This window comes from Hylobates moloch, unplaced genomic scaffold, assembly GCF_009828535.3.
Source record: "Hylobates moloch isolate HMO894 unplaced genomic scaffold, HMol_V3 SCAFFOLD_25, whole genome shotgun sequence".
Classification (NCBI taxonomy): Eukaryota; Metazoa; Chordata; class Mammalia; order Primates; family Hylobatidae; genus Hylobates; species Hylobates moloch.
In genome coordinates, this window is record NW_026652300.1 from 1,681,314 (window position 1) to 1,701,244 (window position 19,931).

Here is a 19,931-nt window from a genome sequence, read left to right on the forward strand (position 1 = left end):
CCAGAGCATTCAGAAATTAATTACTGTCCTCTTTTTAAGGGTGATGGAGACAGTAATAAGACAAGAAGTAAAAAAGAAAAAAAAAAGATAAAAAATGCATCATCTTATAGCTGCATGTATCAGAACTGATAAAGCGTATTCATCAAAAACCACCTGGAACAACATTTGTCATTAAGCTTTGGTTTAGGATCTTGTTCCAACAGAGACAGGAGAATGATGAGATACCTTGGAGAGGGTTTCAGACAGGCTGGTCAAGAGTTTGGGCTTAGACTGGGTTGTTTTATAAGTGCTAAGAGTTCCAAAAACTTGTTCCTGGATTGGTTGCTATCATTATAACGGGGATGTCAATATCCTTTAGCAAGAAAGTGACAGGACCAGAGCATGATTAGCATTGTCTTCAGTAAAAATAAGCAGTGGAAGAGAAGGGGATTTGGGGTCATTTTCAGTGGTTCCAGAGTGTTCATGTTTCTGTCTTGTCCCATCCTGGCTGTGGGCTTCCTTCCTCTGATGTGGAAGTTCTTTCGTTATTTTTATGTGCAGCCAGATGCACCTTGACTTAGCAATTAATTAGCAGGCTAATTCTAGCAGCCAGATATAAGGGCTGTTTTTTGTTGTTTCTCAGAACTTCCAGGAAATATATGCGTATGTCACATCTCCTAGGCCACCTGGTTCAAAAAAAAAGTTATGCTAAGGAAGTAAAAGTGATACTTTCTCTGCAAAATCTTATTAATATATTGAAAGAAATTGGGATATAAAAAAGGTCCACTGTACCTCTACATTTCTCTAAAGTGATCATCCATGTAAATACTTAGAACACCCACAAATAATCTGGTTTCTTGTAGAGGCAAGAAAATTAGTAAAAAATGAGAAAAATTAGCCAGGAGAAAACCCTACCTGAAATTGAACAGGTGACATTCATTAAAGTGGAATGTTCCAACTAGTTCTCGAGGTCACTGGTTCCTAAAAGGGCTGGAGAGTGAGTCCTTGGAGACTAAGACAAATTGCCAACAGCCATAGCTGGAAGGTTACATAAAAGAAAAATCTTTCTCAGCGCAGAACCCTAAACACAAGAATTTGGACTCAGCAGAAAGGAAATAGAAAGATGCATTTCTGGCACACCAAAATATAAATCTAATAACTCCTGTAAAAACTGAGAAATCAAATGGTGCACAATTTATAACATTAGAGCCACTATTACATTTCAATGGTACAACTAGTCAATCTGGTTTCTTGTGGGCTCAGATGTTAGCTTCATTTTTATGCAACACCTGTTTCTACAAGTACATACATTATGATCACAGCTTTCACACTAGCGTGCTTGGCCTGCCTGGGTTATTGGATGTTATTTCTAGTATTTAAACAGCAATTATGGTTTTTAGATTATAATAATAGAAAACTACGGTTGGTACCCATTATATAACAAGTTTTAACTTCATTCTTCCAACCCAGGGAATTATTTTTCAAACCCAATTAAGTGTATCTTCTGCACTAGCAGAAACAAAGTACAAACTAATGTTTTAAGATGCGTCTCTCTTAATTTAGGGGTATATATAAAATACTTTGTAATATGGAGAGCTAACATTTTGCAATCTCTATTAACTATTAGAGTAACCTAGGAAAATAAGAATTTACAACATGTTAGCACACAATTATTTCAAATTATGTGAGTCTTTTATGAACCATGTATGCTGGAGAAAAATAATACTAGTATTTCCTTTAAAAAAAAATAAGAGTAAGCTGAGAGTTGTTTAAATGGTCCCTGGAAATATTATTCCAATGTTAGGCCTATAGGAGGAATGCATGGTTTTGACCTCTCACATTTTGAAGCAATGGGCTGCAACTTCAAAATCATGCTATTAATATAGGTGTTTACTATACAAAAAAACAGAGAAAATATGGCATTAACTTGTGAGCCATGTAAATTAAATCTCACAGTTACCTCTGTCTTCTGCAGTTTTGACCCCTTGGAATTTCAGGAAAAGTAATTTAATTGAATGAGCATTCACACTGCTGCCAGAACTTCTAGAGCCTATGGATTATCATCTTGGTTTCTAGTCCAAGATGCCATAGAAAGCCTTTTATTTAATTATCTAATTTACCATGACATATTTTATCACCTATTTAAATTGACAAAAATATCAGAACCACATAATGCAATATTTCTATTAAAAAGCAGCATAAATTTGACTTTTATTATATTAATCCATCATATAATTACTATAAGCAGATACAAAAACAAGTTATTTAACAAATAGTGTAAAATTTGAGCCTGTCCTGGTTTTATTCTTCATAGATGGGCAAATATTCACACAATTGTACCCTGTAGCAGTTGTCCTGAATTAATTGGACTTGGGACAATAGTTCAATTTCCTACCATTTTTAAGTTATTGATCTTATTTCCTATCTTAATGGAGAGGCAGATCATGTATTTTTTGCATTTTTTTATCTTTTTGTTTACTTTTTTAGGGTTAGAAGCTATGTATAATATTAAACCCTTTCTTCTCATTTCCTTCCTCCCTTTATTCCTTCCTTCCTTTATTTTATTTTATATTTTTGAGAAAAATTCTCTCTGTTGCACAGGCTGAAGTGCAGTTGTGCAATCATAAGGGAGCGCAGTGTTGCAATCTTGGAGGAGTGTGGTGTTGCCATGTTGGCTTACTGCAATTTCCACTTCCCAGGTTCAAGGGTTTTTCCCACCTTAGCCTCCTGAATAGCTGGGATTACAGGTACATGCCATCAGGCATGGCAATTTTTGTATTTCTTTGTAGAGGTGAGTTTTCACTATGTTGGTCAGGCTCATCTTGAACTGCTGACCTCAAGTGATTTTCCACCTTCTGCCTCCCAAAGTGCTGGGATTGCAGGTGTGAACCACAGTGCCTGGCCTTTTTCTCATTTTCTTCCACGTTGATATAGTCTGTGGCTACTCAGTAAGAAAAACTCAGTTTTCCTTGCAAAAGATTAATAATAGTAGAAGTGATGATGGTGATGATGATGTTGATGATGATGATAAGGATATAGATCAATGACAGCCCCTGACAATAAAAATAAAAATGGAAATCAGAATGAACATGTTTAAAGTATAGATGAAGGTAGAGACATTTGACAATGTGAAATTGGGAAGCACTTAGGAAGTTGGATCAAGTGAAACGCAAGACAACATGATCTGGAAGAAACTATATCCCCTAGAAAGTAAGAGGAAGAGAAAGACAGAAAAAGGGAAGGGAGCATTCTTGGCTGTCTGAGAAGGAAGGATTCCTGGCTGTCCTAAAATTCCCCATTACAGGGCACGTTGTCTACGTAGCAACCCTTGTCTGATGAGTCTCTTTTCCTTGCAATCAAAAATCCAAGATAAGCCATCAGTATTGACAAAAAAGTTATTGATGACTCAAGAGCTGGTTTGGATGTTCGTAGATTTTACAACTCTTCTTTCTCTTAGATTTTATCCCTGTTTCTGCAAGGTGTTTAGGCACTTTATCAAGAATATTGTTAGCTCTGGTAAAAGGCGTGTGAAAGAAGAGATTAAAAATATGTGAAATAATAGGAGTATTCCATCTCTTCTGTACACATAGCACATCTTTTTTTGAACAAATCTCCTTTAAACAAGTCTTCCTGTAAAAAACTCTCACTGGCTAATTTAATTCCATGATCTTCACACCTACATCTATCTCCACTGGGCTTCAGAACATTTTCTTCATTCTATCACACATCACATTTATGACAAGAATCCTTATGTTTATTTCTGAGTTGCAATAACAAAATCACTGGAGACACTGGGCATGGTGGCTCATGCTTGTAATCCTACCACTTTGGGAGGCTGAGGCAGGTGAATCACTTGAGGTCAGGAGTTCAAGAGAAGCCTGGTAAACATGGTAAAACCCCATCTCTACAAAATATACAAAAATTAGCCAGGCTTGGTGGCCCGCAACTGTAATCCCAATTACTCAGGAGACCGAAGCAGGACAATCCCTTGAACCTGGAAGGCAGAGGTTGCAGTGAGCTAAGATCACACCACTGCACTCCAGCTTGGGGAATGGAGCAAGACTGCCATCTCAGGGAAAAAAAAAAAAACAAAAAACAAACCTGAGATGTTAATTCCATGTGGGGATGTGGGGTGCACCTGGTACACTTCATTACTAATCAAATTCTGCATTTCAGTGATTAGTCCCTAAGACAAATGGATTGTTAAAATGACATGAAGTCAAGGAATTTCCTTCCTGTTTTCTTGTAATAGCAAATACAGTTAAAAACAATAGGTAGGGCTGGGCACAGTGGCTCACTCCTGTAATCTCAGCACTTTGGGAAGCCAAGGTGGGTGGATCACAAGGTCAGGAGTTTGAGACCAGCCTGGTCAAAATGGTGAAACCCCATCTCTACTGAAAACACAAAAATCAGCTGGGCACAGTGGTGGGCACCTGTAGTCCCAGCTACCCAGGAGCCTGAGGCAGGAGAATCACTTGAACCCAGAAGGTGGAGGTTGCAGTGAGCTGAGATCACCCCACTGCACTCCAGGCTGGGCAACAGAGTGAGACTCCCTCTAAAAAATTAAAACAACAACAGCAACAACACCAAAAGGTAGCTTCTTTCACCCAAGTGATTTGGATTGGACCATATTGTTAATTTAGTGGAATGTCAGCGACATAACAGCAGCACTCTGAAAAGACAAGCAGCCAACAGAAAGCCTAATGCACCTTGAGTTCTAAATAAATACCTCTTAGGTGCAAATGAAAAACATGTGTATTTATTGCTCACCCATTGCAAAGACAACAATATAAAAAGACTAGTTGAAATTATAGTTTCTAAATGGGAAATATTTATGCAAAATGCCTATTTGTAATATGCATTATCTGAATCTAAAACCTGCTAGCCTCCCTACTTTGTAGAGACTACAAACAACCTGAGATATGTAGTATGCCCAGTTAGGAAAGGGGTAAAATTGCATCTCATAGCACCTCCTCAATGACCCTTTATTTAGAACTGAGCTAATGTGGGAAACTACTTTCCAGACTAAAATATGAAGTATAAATGCAGTGTTTCTTGGTGGAATGGATGATGATATTAACAACTGGTCTTTACTAAGATGTGCCTCCTGAGGACTAAGTAATAAGGCATTTTCTGGAAGAACTGTAAATAAAAGAGCATCTTTGAGGTTATATATTTTTATTATGTAACTATATTTTGATAATAAAAATAAATAAGTAAAAGAAAAGTCTTTCTCAATACTGGGAATCAATTCACACTCAACCTAGGAAGGGAAAGACTTGCAGTACTCTGCTACAGGGCTTTGTTACATTCACCCGTAAAGTGTGCATCTAAATAACAGAAAAACACCAAGAATCAGTTGGCTTGCATTGTTCTCCTCCACTAGCAGCGGAAGCTCAAGTTACCTACAGTAAACCCCTAACCTCTACATGCTTATGTGCTCGGGGAGCGTGTTTGGCCAGCTTACACCACAGGGTCCAGTTAAACAGCCTCACCCTATACTTTGTGATATTTCTTTTGTGCCTTTTCTTTTTAATGAGAAATGGAGGCTCTCCCTGGAGACAAGGTAACTCAGCACCAAAATCCACTTTCTTGGTCAATATCCAAGTTACCATCAAGGCCATATTGCAATGTGGATAGACAAAAATATTTCTATGAATTTTGTGAATTGTATTTTTTACTAGTTTGGTGTGCAGAGAAAGATATCTTTCCATCTTTATTATTTCTTCCTTCACACTTAATTCTTTATTATTTGTTCCTCTTCCTCATAAACATCCTAATAATCTCCCTGTGAAGATGAAGATATAACATTGAGGAATATATCATTATGCCAATTTTCCAAGAGTTTTATGAAACACAATGTTACTGGAATATTTTCAAGATTTTATCAGTAAGAAGCCTTAATATATATTCATATGTAATAGTAAGTAAAATAGAAGGACATATAGTATTCTAGTCTTGTACTGACCACTGTATGCATGTGTGTGTGTGTACATGCGCACATACATATGTGTGTTAAAAAACTTATATACATGATACACAGATACATATTATATGCGTACATATCCAGGGTAGGTGTGTTTATACACTTATGTACGCTAAAAAAAATTGTAAATAAAGCTCTTTAGAGCACACAAACTTTTCTTTTGAAATGACGATTGCATATTTATTCTGACTGATGCTTGCAAATGCTACAAATAATATTTCAAAATGGACATTTGCTTTCCTTGGGATTCTTGGAATGATCTTTGATAAGCACAATCTTTTTCGTTTTTTAACATTGAAAAATTAAACTTCTTATTTTATAATCCTTTAGGTTGACAGAAAAGTTGCAAATGTAGTACAGGTTGTTCCCATATATGTTGCATCCAGATTCTCCTATATTTTAATTATATATTGAGAAATAATACTCATATATATTTATGGAGTACAACTTGATGTGATATATGCATTCAGTATGGACTCATTGAACAAAGCTAATTAACATATCCCTCACTCAAAAACTTATTATTTATCACTCCTGTCTAGCTGAAATTTTGTATCCTTGGATTATTACCACCCCATTCCTCTTATCCATGCCCCTGGAAAGCAACAATTTACTCTCTGTTTCTCTGAACTGGGCTTTTTCATAGACTCCATATATGAGAGAGATCACATAGTGTCTGTCTTTCTGTGTCTGGCTTATCTCATTTAGCATAACATCCTGCTTGTTGTCGCAAATGGCAGGATTTCCTTCTTTTTAAAGTTGGGATACTATTCCATTGTGTAGCTATACCACATTTCCCTTAGCCATTCATCTGTTGACATCGTTCATTTCAAAGTAAATTAAGCCTACACTAATTAGGAAAAAGGACTCTAAGGATGTGTGATGAGTGTTTTAATTTCAGCATCTTTTTAACTATCTATTGACATGAATGATGTCATTCTGCTTCTATCAAAGACATTAGTTCACACCCGTGTAGCAAATGCTACATGTTCATGTTATCCTCCCATCCTCATAAGAGCCATTACTTCCGAAGGTAAAAAATATATACAAAATATATATACTATATGTATACATAGTAAAAGCATAATATATAAATACATATACTATATAAATATATGTGCCATGTAAGTATGTATGTATATTTTATAGCACTATATAAATATATATACTATATAGTATCCAAATATATGTACTATATATAGTATCTAAATATACTATATATAATCTGTACATAGTGCTTAAATACTGTGTATGTGCGTGCATATAGTATATCATGTGTATATTGTATAGTATATATATAATAACATGTATATATAAAATTATCATCAATTTGCCACAATCCAGTTATGCTTACATCTATACGGTCTCTTGAAAGATAAACCAATGGACAACTTCCACTTTCTACTTTAGATATTATTTTTATTGCCTTAGATTTTACACACACATGCACACTCTCATAACTATATTATGTATGGTTAAGGATGTGTGTAAAACAAATGATATCAATGTATAGTATATGGTTCACACGCAAACACAATACATGCATGCATGTATGTGTGTATCTATACATAACCATAATCTTGCCAGTGACAAAAACTGAATATGCTGCTAAGATTAATTGTGCTAAAATCTGCCTCTATAACAGAAAATTTTTATACCATAAGTAAAACAAAACAATGTTTTAATGAGTGGTCCCTGAGGTATATACAATAGAAAATAGAGCATACAGTTTTCTAAGAGTTTTATGGAACAGAGTTACTGGATTTTTTCCCAATTTTCTTGATCAGTAGGAAGCATTTAGATATATTCACTAAGCTAGGTGCGGTGGCTCACACGTGCCTGCAGTCCAAGCTACTCAAGAGGCTGAGGCAGGAGAATCACTTGAACCCAGGAAGAAGAGGTTGCTGTGAGCTGAGATTACACCACCCCTGCACTCCAGCCTGGTAACAGAGCCAGACTCCATCTCAAAAAAAAAAAAAAAAAAGAAAAAAGATATACTCATTTTATTATATGTTTGTTTTCCTAAGCCATTAAAGATGCTTTATATGAAGTTTATGAGGATCCTTTGAAAAATGTGTCAATATAAGCAAAGTACACAATGAGTCCCTCATCCATTCACTTCTTTTATTGGGAGACAATATTTTGTGATAGGTGAGAAAAGTTCACATCTGAAGCCAGCCTGATATAAATTCCAAGCTCCCCCTTACCAGCTGTTTAACCATGAATAAATGACTTACTTTATTCCTCTTTTCCTTCACAGGGCTTTAGAATTAGAATATCATTAATACATGTATCCCAGGACTTAAAATTAAAACTAAACATTTAAAAAGAATATCATTAATATCATATGCCTGATATGAATACTATAAATAGATTTTGGTATCCATATTTATCTACCACATATCTATTCATGTCATCAGAAAGAAGTATTGCAGGAGATTAAGAAAAACTACAGAAATAAAATAATAGAAAAAGAAACAAATAAAATAACGCAACCATGTTCCATGAAGAAACTTGAGTGTCCCAGTAGATAGAGCAAACCACTCTGCATCAAGAGAGGCAGCAAGAATTTCAGGTGGAAATGGGGAAGGCTGAATAAATAGTGGAGGGTCTGACTAGGGAGTGTGTTGAAATAAGAAATGACAATCCAAGTGGCAAGACTTCCCATTCACCTTCTGAAAGCCCAGTTAAGGCACTTCTCACTGTCATGCATGTGTGAGTTGAGCTGCATGGCAGGTGAACTTACTTTCAAGACAGAGTCTATGGTTTTGAAGAATTACTTCCAGGTCCATGAATGGTTCTTTCCCATTCCACTTCCTAGAGGAAACAGAGGCACCAACCCAACAGGGATTTTACCATCAATCAGCAGAGAAATAGAAACTTTGACACCAGTGTATGAATACAAATTTTGTTAATATCCTTGGATTCATAGAAGGTCCTCTGGGAGGAAGGGAGATGAGAAATTCCAAAATATTTCATTGGAAATTTTCAGCATCTCAAACTAGCAATTTCCACTGTGTTGTACATAGATTAGAGAATGACTATATTTAGCGCTCATGAAATTGGTCCTAGGAAAACATGACAATCATTTCAAAATGATGGGAAGAGGCATACACGAATATATTAGTCTCAACTTCAGGTCTTTATATAGTTTGGGAGACCTCGAATTGGAACACGTTTGAGTTTTTTGCTTGTTTGTTTTTCTTCCTTTCTTCTTCTTCTTTTCATTTTCTTTTTCAAAGAATGTGTTTTATTTTATTTTATTTTTTAAATTTCAATAGATTCAAAGGAAAGAAAACAATTTGTGTTTTCTTTCAAGATTTGTGTCCCTGCCCAAATCTTGTATCCAATTGGAGGAGAGGCCTAGTGGAAGATGATTGGATTGGGGGTAGATTTCCCTCTTGCTGCTCTCATGATAGTGAGTTCTTATGGGATCCAATGGTTCAAAACTGTGTGGCACTTCGCAAATCACTGTCTCTCTCCTGCCACTCTGGGAAGAAGGTGCTTGCTCCCCCTTCATCTCCCGGCATGACTGTAAGTTTCCTGAGTCCTCCTAGACATGATTCCTGTTATGGCTGAACAACTGTGAGTCAATTAAACCTTTTTTTTTTTTTAATACATTACTCAGTCTTGGCCAGGTGTGGTGGCTCAAGCCTGTAATCCCAGCACTTCAGGAGGCCAAGGTGGGTGGATCATGAGGTCGGGAGATCGAGACCATCCTGGCTAACACAGTGAAACCCCATCTCTATTAAAAATACAAAAAATTGTCTGGGCGTGGTGGCGGGTGCCTGTAGTCCCAGTTACTTGGGAGGCTGAGGCAGGAGAATGGTGTGAACCCAGGAAGTGGAGCTTGCAGTGAGCCAAGATCATGCCCCTGCACTCCAGCCTGGGGGACAGAGCGAGACTCCGTCTCAAAAAAAAAAAAAAATACATTACTCAGTCTCAGGTAGTTCTTAAAGCAGTGTGAAAATAAGTAATACAGAAAAACTCTCAATGCCCCTTCAGGCTATGACTTTAAGTTTGACTCTTGTCTCTGGAGCAAGAATTGCCCCTGAAATTCCAACTCTGTGATTCCAATCATTGTAGATAATCCCATCCCTGTCCCAACAATTATTAAATGTAGTAACTCCTAACTCTTTTTGAGAATCATGGCCTTGGTCATTGCTGCCTTCCATATGTTTCTTTACTTTATCTCCCTTTTGGAAGTAAAGATGTTACAGTGGTGACGGTGGAGACAGTGGTCGTGGTAATGGTGAAAAGAAGAGATAAGGGAAACAGAAAATTGCCATGGCTGGGCACGGAGGCTCACACCTGTATTCCCAACAGTTTGGTAGTCCAAAGCAGGATGATCACTTGAGCCCAGGAGTTCAAGAACTTCCTGGGCAATATACCAAGACCTTATCTCTACAAAACAATTTTTAAAAGTAGCCAAGGATGGCTATGCACACCTGTAGCCCCAGCCACTTGGGAGGCTGAGGCAGAAAGATTTCTTGAGCCCAGGACTTGGAGGCTACAGTGAGCTATGATGATCCTATTCTACTCCAGCCTGGGTGACAGAGCAAGAAGGTTTCAATAACAACAATGAAAATAGAAAAGTAAAGAGAAAAATCACCTACTCTATTAACTACAGAAAGAATCTATTGGAGGTTGACAAAATTATTGGATGAAACTTGGAGAAAAAATATTAACAAAATATTGATTACTTTAAAAATACATATATGAAGAGAGCTTTTAGTTACAAAAGTGGGCTTATATTTCTCAAATGACTTTCGTAAAATATACTTTAAGTCACGGATATCTAAAAATCACAAACACTCAAGAAAATTTTCCAAGAACTTTACTGACTTTGAAAGTGACTGTTGGAAGTCATAGCTTTTCAGTATGGAGATTCAATGGCTCAATTGTGAGAAATTCAAAACCAATAATTTGCATTGCAAGTATTTGTACTGAATCGAAGATTCAAGGGTAATTTCAAATGATATATTTGTCACAAACCAGACATACAGGGCAGAAATTCTTTCAAAATATGTAATAGATTATTAAAGGTACTATTACTGATACCAAGAAAAACAAAGTTTTCTACTTTTTAAAAAGAGATTAGAAATATAGAAAAGAATGCAAAGTAAAGCAGACAAAAAATATTCACACTTCCTTATAAGCGAATGATAAATCATACATACCAATCGATCACTTTTTGGTCTGGCTTGGTGGGTCCTCACCCCCATGGAGCCCAGCAAGCAAATATCCACTGCCTTTAAATTCTTGTGGCCAGCACACCAGCCTGAACTCGACCTGGGACTCATGAGCTTGGTTGGGGGAGGGGCATCAGCCATTGGTGAGGCTTGAGTAGGCAGTTTTACTCTCACAGTGTAAACAAAGCCTCAGGGAAGTTCAAACTGGGGGGAGACCATCACAGCTCAGCAAAGCCACTGAAGTCAGACTGCTTCTCTAGATTTCTACTCTCTGGGCAGGGCATCTCAGAAGAAAGGCTGCAGCCCCACTCAGGGACTTATAGATAAAACCCCCATCTCCCTGGAACAGAACACCTGGGAGAAGGGGTGGTTGTGGGTGCAGCTTCAGCAGACTTAAATGTCCCTGCCTGACAGCTCTGAAGAGAGCACTGGATCTCCCTGAACAGTGCTCAAGCTCTGCTAAGGGACAGACTGCCTCCTCAACTGGATCCCTGACCCCCATGTATCCAGACTGTGAAACATCTCCCAGTAGGGGCTGACAGACACTTCACACAGGAGAGCTGTGGCTAGCATGTGGTGGGTGCCCTGCTGGGATGAACATTCCAGAGGAAGGAACAAGAAGCAATCTTTGCTGTTCTGTAGCCTCCACCAGTGATACGCAGGCAAAGGTGGTCTGGAGTGGACCCCTCCAGCAAATGCCAGCAGACCTGCAGCAGACAGGCCAGACTGGTAGAAGGAAAACTAACAAACAGAAAATAATACCACCAATATCAACAAAAAGGATGCTCACACAAAAACCCCATCTGAAAGTCACCAACATCAAAAACCAAAGGTAGATAAATTCATGAAGATGATGAAAAATCAGTGCAAAAAGTCTGTAAATTCCAAAACCAGAATGCCTCTCCTCCTACAAAGGATCACAAAAAGTCAGAAGATACTGGTGGCCAATATTCATCATTCTTAAATAAAAGAATTTTTAACCCAGAATTTCATATCCAGCCAAACTAAGCTTCATAAGCAAAGGAGAGATAAAATCTTTTACAGACAAGCAAATGCTAAGAGACTTTGTCACCCCAGACCAGCCTTACAAGAGCTGCTGAAGGAAACACTACAAATGGAAAGTAACAACCAGTATCAGACACTGCAAAAACTTACCAAATTGTAAAGGCTATCCACACTATGAAGAAACTGCAATAGGCAAAATAAGCAGCTAGTATCATAACGACAGGATCAAAATCACACATAATACTAACCTTAAATATCAACAGGCTAAATGCCCCAGTTAGAAGACATAGACTGGCAAATTCAAAAAAGTGTCAAGACCACCAGTGTGCTGTATTTAGGAGACCCATCTCACGAGTAAAGACACACAAAGGCTAAAAATAAAGGAATGGAGAAATATTTACCAAGCAAATGGAAAGCAGAACAACCAGGGGTTGCAAACCTAGTCTCTGATAAAACAGAGTTTAAACCAACAAATATTCAAAAGAGACAAAGAAGGGCATTACATAATAGTAAAGGGACCAATGCAACAAGAAGAGGTAACTATCCTAAATATATATGAACCTAATTACAGGAGCACCCAGATTTGCAAAGCAAGTTCTTAGAGACCTTAAAAGTGACTTAGACTTCTACAGAATAATAGTGGGAGACTTTAATATCCCACTGTCACTATCAGATAGATCAATAAGAGACAAAATTAACAAGGATACCCAGAACTTGAACTCAGCTCTGGGTCAAGCGGACCTAATAGACATCTGCAGAACTCTCCACCCAAAATCAACAGAATGTACATTTTTCTCAGAACCACATTGAACTTATTCTAAAATGGACCACATATTTAGAAGTAAAAGACTCCTCAGTGAATGCAAAGCAGCAGAAACCATAACAAAGTGTTTCCCAGACCACAGTGCAATCAAATTAGAACTCAGGCTTAAGAAACTCAAAACCATATAACTATATGGAAATGGAACAACCTGCTCCTGAATGGCTACTGGATAAATAACAAAATGAAGGCAGCAATAAGTAATTTATTTGAAACCAATGAGAAAAAAGATACAACCTTTCAGAATCTCTGGGACATATTTAAAGCAGTGTGTATGGGGTAATTTATAGTACTAGATGCCCACAAGAGAAAGCAGGAAATATCTAAAATTGACACCCTAACATTACAATTAAAAGAACTAGAGAAACAAGAGCAAAACAAATTCAAAAGCTAGCAGAAAACAGGAAATAACTAAGATCATGGCAGAATTGAAGGAGATAGAGACATGAAAAACACTTCAAAAAACCAATAAATCCAGGAGCTGGTTTTTGAAAGGATCAACAGAAGAGACAAACTGCTAGCCAGACCAATAAAGAAGAAAAAAGAGAAGAACCAAATAGACACAATAAAAATGATGAAGGGGATATCACCACTGGTCACACAGAAATATAAACAAACTACCATCACAGATACTATAAACACCTATGCAAAATGAACTAGAAAATCTAGAAGAAATGGATAAATTCCTGGAGACATACACCCTCCCAAGACTAAACCAGAAAGGAGTTGAATCCCTTAATAGAGAAATAACAAGTTCTGAAATTGAGTCAGTAACAAATAGCCTACCAAAAAAAAAAAAATTCGAGGACTGGATGGATTCACTTTAGAATTGTACCAGAGGTACAAATAGAAGTTGGTACCATTCCTTCTGAAACTATTCCAAACAATAGAAAAAGAGGGACTCTCCCAAACTCATTTTAGGAGTACAGCATCATCCTGACACTAAAAAGTGGCAAAGACACAACAAAAAAAGAAAATTTCAGGCGAATGTCACTGGTGAACATTGATGAGAAAATCCTCAATAAAATACTGGCAAACCAAATCCAGTAGCTTATCAAAAAGATTATCCAACACTGTCAAGTCAGCTTCATCCCAGGAATGCAAGGCTTGTTCAATATACACAAATCAATAAGCATAAGCCATCACATAAACAGAACCAATGACAAAAAAACACATAATTATCTCAACAGATTCAGAAAAGGTCTTTGACAAAATTCAACATCCCTTCATGCTAAAAACTCTCAATAAACTAGGTTTTTTGGTTTTTTTTTTTGAGACAGAGTCTTGCTCTGTCACCCAGGCTGGAGTGCAGTGGCGCAATCTCGGCTCATTGCAAGCTCCGCCTCCCGGGTTCACGCCATTCTCCTGCCTCAGCCTCTCCAAGTAGCTGGGACTACAGGCGCCCGCCACCACACCCGGCTAATTTTTTTTTTGTATTTTTAGTAGAGACGGGGTTTCACCGTGGTCTCGATCTCCTGACCTCGTGATCCGCCCGCCTCGGCCTCCCAAAGTGCTGGGATTACAAGCGTGAGCCACCGCGCCTGGCCAATAAACTAGGTTTTTATGGTACGTATCTCAAAATAATGAGACATTTATGACAAACCCACAGCAAATATCATACTTAATGGCCAAAAACTGGAAACATTTCCTTTGAAAAATGGCACAAGAAAAAAAGCCCTCTTTAACCACTCCTATTCAATGTAGTATAGGAATTTCTGGCCAGGACAACCAGGCAAGAGAAAGAAATGAAGAATATTCAATTAAGAAAATAGAAAGTCAAATTGTCTCTGTTTGCAGATGACATGATTGTATATGTAGAAATTCTCGTTATCTCAGCCCCAAATCTCATTAAGCCAATAAGCAAGTCTCAGGATACAAAATCAATATGCAAAAATAACAAGCATTCCTATACACCAATAACAGACAATCAGAAAGCCAAATCATGAGTCAACTCCCATTCACAATTGCTACAAAGGAATAAAATACCTAGAAATACAACTCACAAGGGATGTGAAGGACTTCTTCAAGGAGAACTACAAACCACTGCTCAAGGAATTAAGAGAGGACACAAACAATTGGAAAAACATTCCATGCCCATGGATAGGAAGAATCAAATCATGAAAATGGCCATACTGCACAAAGTAATTTCTAGATTCAATGCTATCACCATCAAGCAACCATTGACTTTCTTCACAGAATTAGAAAAAACTATCTTAAATTTCATATGGTACCAAAAAAGAGCCCATCTAGCCAAGAGTATCCTAAGCAAAAAGAACAAAGCTGGAGGTATCAAGCTACCTGACTTCAAACTATAATACAAGTCTACAGTAACTAAAACAGCAAGGTACTTGTACCAAAACAGATATATAGACCAAAGGAACAGAACAGAGTCCTCAGAAATACACCACACATCTACAGTCATCTGATCTTTGATAAACTTGACAAAAGTAAGGAATGGGGAAAGGATTCTCTATTTAATAAATGGTGTTGGGTGCCAAGTTTGTCCTGCAGATTTTGGCCAAGCAACAGATGAAAGAAGTAAGCAGATTCAGATATTTTGCCTGAGAGAGCAGCTAAGGGACTGCATGGCTTAGCACAGCCAATGAGAGTGCAGCTGCAGCAGCCTCAGTAAGCCAAAGATGCTCACATTTATTTTTGTGTAGATCTAGGAACAAAGTCCTGGAACAAACACAGTTTGTAATTAACATGGTTGACCCCCCAAGTAGAGAGAGGTCCTGTGCACGAATGATCAAAGGTTGGTTTCTGGAGGCATAAGTAAAGCAATTTATCTAGATAAGTTTCTTTACATTCCCTTGTTATCTACCCTTTGCCCTAAAGAGTAGGCCAAACTAAATTGTCATCAGCTAAACTCTTTTCTGAAGCTTTTGCAAAACCACCTGGCCTTCCAAGAAAATTTGTGTCTTTCCCTATAACTTTTATAACTTTTCCAACCACTCTGATGGATCTACATCTCCCCTTTTTGTGTGTTTTTTTGGCTCAGGTTTTGTTGATTGGAGAGTACAGATGTGTGCAGCAACAGGTTTGTCAGGTGCAGCAGTTATAACTCATATTCTGGCTTTGCATCCTGGAATTAGTAAATAACATAACACAAACATAAGTATAATCAGTAATATTCTTTTCCAATCAAAGAGTGACCCCCCAGGAGTGGGATTCTATCCAGGAGAGATGTTCTTGCACATCCTTCCATATGGCTGTTTGTTGGGCGTATAGATGTACAGTGTTTAGAAACTCTAGAATTTTAGTTTTAAGTTTCTTTACATCTGTGGTTAAATTATAATGTAGGGCTCCCCTAGAGATGTTGTTTTACCTCATCCTAACTATGTATTGATTGATTCTAAGATAGAGAGGTAACACAAATGTGCTTATGACACCTGTCACAGTTTAATTGCTGTTGGAATGCCAGTGCATCTTCCCACTCCTCAACATATTCGAAGGCATCCTCAAGGGCTTGCAGGCATGCTGGAATCTTTTGATCTATACCCTGCTGTAAGAGAAGCTCATTAGACATATTTATGGCTAAGTTATATATAAAGGTAGCTGTTTATACTGATTCACCAATAGAGGTTACAGCAACACTAGCAGTTGCCAAGAGACTATGGCTGAGACTCTAAAGGCTATAAGCATGCCTATGAATCTTTTGGGTTTTACCTGGAACAGGGCACATTCTCAGGTGGCAAGGGCAGAGGGACCTTGCTAATCGTGTGTCAAATTAACTGATAGGAATGCCTCAGATTACCTCCTTAATACCATGACGCTAGTAATATTTAAATTAGATATATTGTAATTAGTGATACCTGAGGTGAGCCAAGCCTGTCCTTGCATTTGGGTCACAAACATGTAGTTTTGGGGTGTAATGGATATATTTTTTCTCATAAAGAAAATATATGGATGGGTAGTGTAAATCAAGCACTGATCTGTGTGATTATTCATAAAGGTCATAGTATAATTGTTACTGAAATTACAATATATCCCATGTCAAGTGTTAAGGGATGTGCTAAGATATCCCAGTCACCATAGGCTATCTTGGGATGGCATGAACTCTCCTTGGGGTCTGGGAAATCCTATCCCTTCATTGGCCCAAATCATAGAGGAATAGGACATTGCTAAAAAACTGTGATTGGGCCGGGCATGGTGGCTCACGCTTATAATCCCAGCACTTTGGGAGGCTGAGGCGGGCAGATCACGAGGTCAGGAGATTGAGACCACGGTGAAACCCCGTCTCTACTAAAAAATAATAAAAAAAAAAGATTAGCCAGGCGTGGTGGCGGGTGCCTGTAGTCCCAGCTACTCGGGGAGGCTGAGGCAGGAGAATGGCGTGAACCCGGGAGGCGGAGCTTGCAGTGAGCCGAGATTGCGCCACTGCACTCTAGCCTGGGCGACAGAGCGAGACTCTGTCTCAAAACAACAACAACAACAACAAAAACTGGGATTGATGCCATCAGGGATTTGGACATCAGTATGATCACCCTGCAGATGGCCTTGGTGGCTCCAGTCTAAGACATTATAATTGCCTGACTGGAGGCTACAAGCTAGTCCCCCGTGACAGACCTCCCAACCAAAGAAGAATCCATTACTTTCTCCACTTTGTTCTTTAGTACAGGCGGAAATGTTGGGGAAAGTGGCATTGGTTGTATTGTCCGGTTTGAGGCTACCTGCAACCAAGAATGTTAAGACACTTTCTTTGCCATAATGTAGCTGTAGTGGTGCTTGGGCAGGTACTCAGTAAGGGTTAGAACTTTTATAACTTATACACAGTGGGAGGATAGTGGAGTGATACGTAGTGTTACCTGGCACCTTAGTCCAATTTTTGTCATTAATTACTCCCACTGGGAGTAAGTCAATGTGATGGTGTGTCTGCCCAAGTAATAGGGAGGATGAAAGGTGGATCTAAGAGATGAGCCCAATAGAGTGTAGCATGTACAGGTTGCAGACAAAGTGAGAGCATAAAAGGGATCAAAACCCTACATGAGTTGCAATGTACAATAGAAAGCATAGAAAGGAATAAATTACATGAAGTGAATGTTGTCTGTGTCCAGAGTAGGATTCGCTCAGTCTTCTGAGTTGTCTTTTCAGCACCCCCCAGTTAATGTCTGGGGCTTGTGTCATCTGAGGAAACCACGTTGTCCAGGGCTGCGGGTGCTGCAGGGTCATTTTCTTCCTTTCTGTTACCAAGCTGGGTTATAGCCACCCCATGGTATTGTTTGGTGCATTGTGCTGGAATCCAAAGAGGACCTGAGAGGGTGTGAACATAAGCATATATTCTTCTCAATGTTAGTAAATCATTTAGACCACACCATGCATTACTATTTACATCTTTCCATAAAACTGCATGTTTTAGGTCTTGAGAAGTTTTAACAAAGTGTTTTTCTATAGTTGTCTGAAATTTATTGTTTAAAATAAGAAACCAAGGGTAAATAATGCTTATGCTGGTAGTGTTGCAGGGTCCTTACTCATATTCTCTCATTTTTGTTTTTTGAGCATATTTTTAAGGGAGGAATGGATATGTTCTTGGGGGTTATAAAGGATGCCTGTGGAATGTTGGGTCTGTCACATGAGAGAAATTGTTGAAATTGTGAGCAGACATAAGCTGGACGACTACCAGTTTAAATTTTTGTGGGCCGCCCCATAAATGCCAAAGTTCAAAGAAGATGTTTAATGACATATTGGTTGCAATCTCCTGGAATAACATGTGCGCAAATTAGGTGATAATTGGTATCAACGAATACATGTACATATCTAAGTTTTCTAAATTCAGGGACATGAGTAACATCTGTTTGCCATAACTGATTAGGTTCTAGTCCTCTAAGGTTAACACCTGTTGAAAGAGGGGATGTTCCTGTGATCTGGCAATCTGGGCATTGCAGGATAATTTGTTTATCTAGTCTTTGGGTGTGTTGAAATTGTTTAGATAAGTGTCTCCCATTTTGGTGGAAAAAAATGATGTGATTGGAAGGCTTGGTTAAGCAGTGATGTCATAAATTGCAGGTCTGCTTTATCATTGCCATAAGCCAGTGGTCCAAGCAATGAGCTGAGGGCTCAAATATATGTGATAAAAACATGATGTGTACATTGGTCCAGCAATTGGTGACATCAAAGAAGAAGTCCAAATATGGTGGGCTAGAGTGGATTTAATGAGGGATATCTTTAGTTTTTGTAATAAGCATTGTAAGCAGAGATACTAAAAATATTGATAGGCTGAGCAGAAAATGCTTCTAAGGCCAATATTAAGGTTCCAACCTCAGCTTTCTGAGTGCTAGTAAATCCAGATTAAGTGAGGGAGTGATGTGATTCCTACCCAACAGCTCCTTTTTTATTTTTGCCAGAGCCATTGGTAAAAAGCATTAAGCATTAGGTATGGGGGAGTGAATTACTTTGGTAGGCATAACTACAGGATTATGAGATAATAATTGAAGTAATATGTTAGCAGGAAAGGCATGTTCTATATGGCTTGTGTAATCAGAGTGCTACTTGCAGGTCTAGAGATAAAGGCAAGACTGCCTGTAGTTGCATTTTACTCAAGGGAATTCTTATGACATCAGGTTCATAACATAGCAACTGATTGTATGAACTGTGGCCTGAATAGATGACTTTGCTAACTAGCTGGATATAGAGAGATAGTGTTTTAGTAATTGTATGTGAGCAAAAAAACTCATTTTAGGAAGTGCAGCTCTGGGGCCATTTGTCATATTAATACTGTTGGGGAATATTTAGTAGGAAAAATAATTGGATTGAATATTGTGGGTCCATGCAACCTAGTTGCCTCTGAGAAATAGCTTGTGCTACTTCCTCAATTTCCCTGTTTGCTTCAGGAGTTAATACCTGGGAGAGTTTAGGGCTGTATTGCCCTTAAGCATAGAAAATAGGTTTTGTAACTTATCAGTAGTTATGCCTAACATGACACAAAGCCAATTAATATCACCCACTGCTC

The 19,931-nt window shown here is 38.2% G+C and overlaps 1 protein-coding gene across 1 annotated transcript in view; it reads left to right on the forward strand.

Annotated features, from left to right (window-relative positions):
- The window catches only part of LOC131382462 (neuroligin-4, X-linked-like), a 28,988-nt gene extending 25,962 nt beyond the window's left edge, over positions 1–3,026 (forward strand). Inside the window, exon 3 of the mRNA XM_058434442.1 lies at positions 2,914–3,026. Within this exon, the coding sequence (XP_058290425.1) occupies positions 2,914–3,026 (113 nt within the window). The remainder of the gene's footprint in view (positions 1–2,913) is intronic.
- Positions 3,027–19,931: the final 16,905 nt, after the last annotated feature.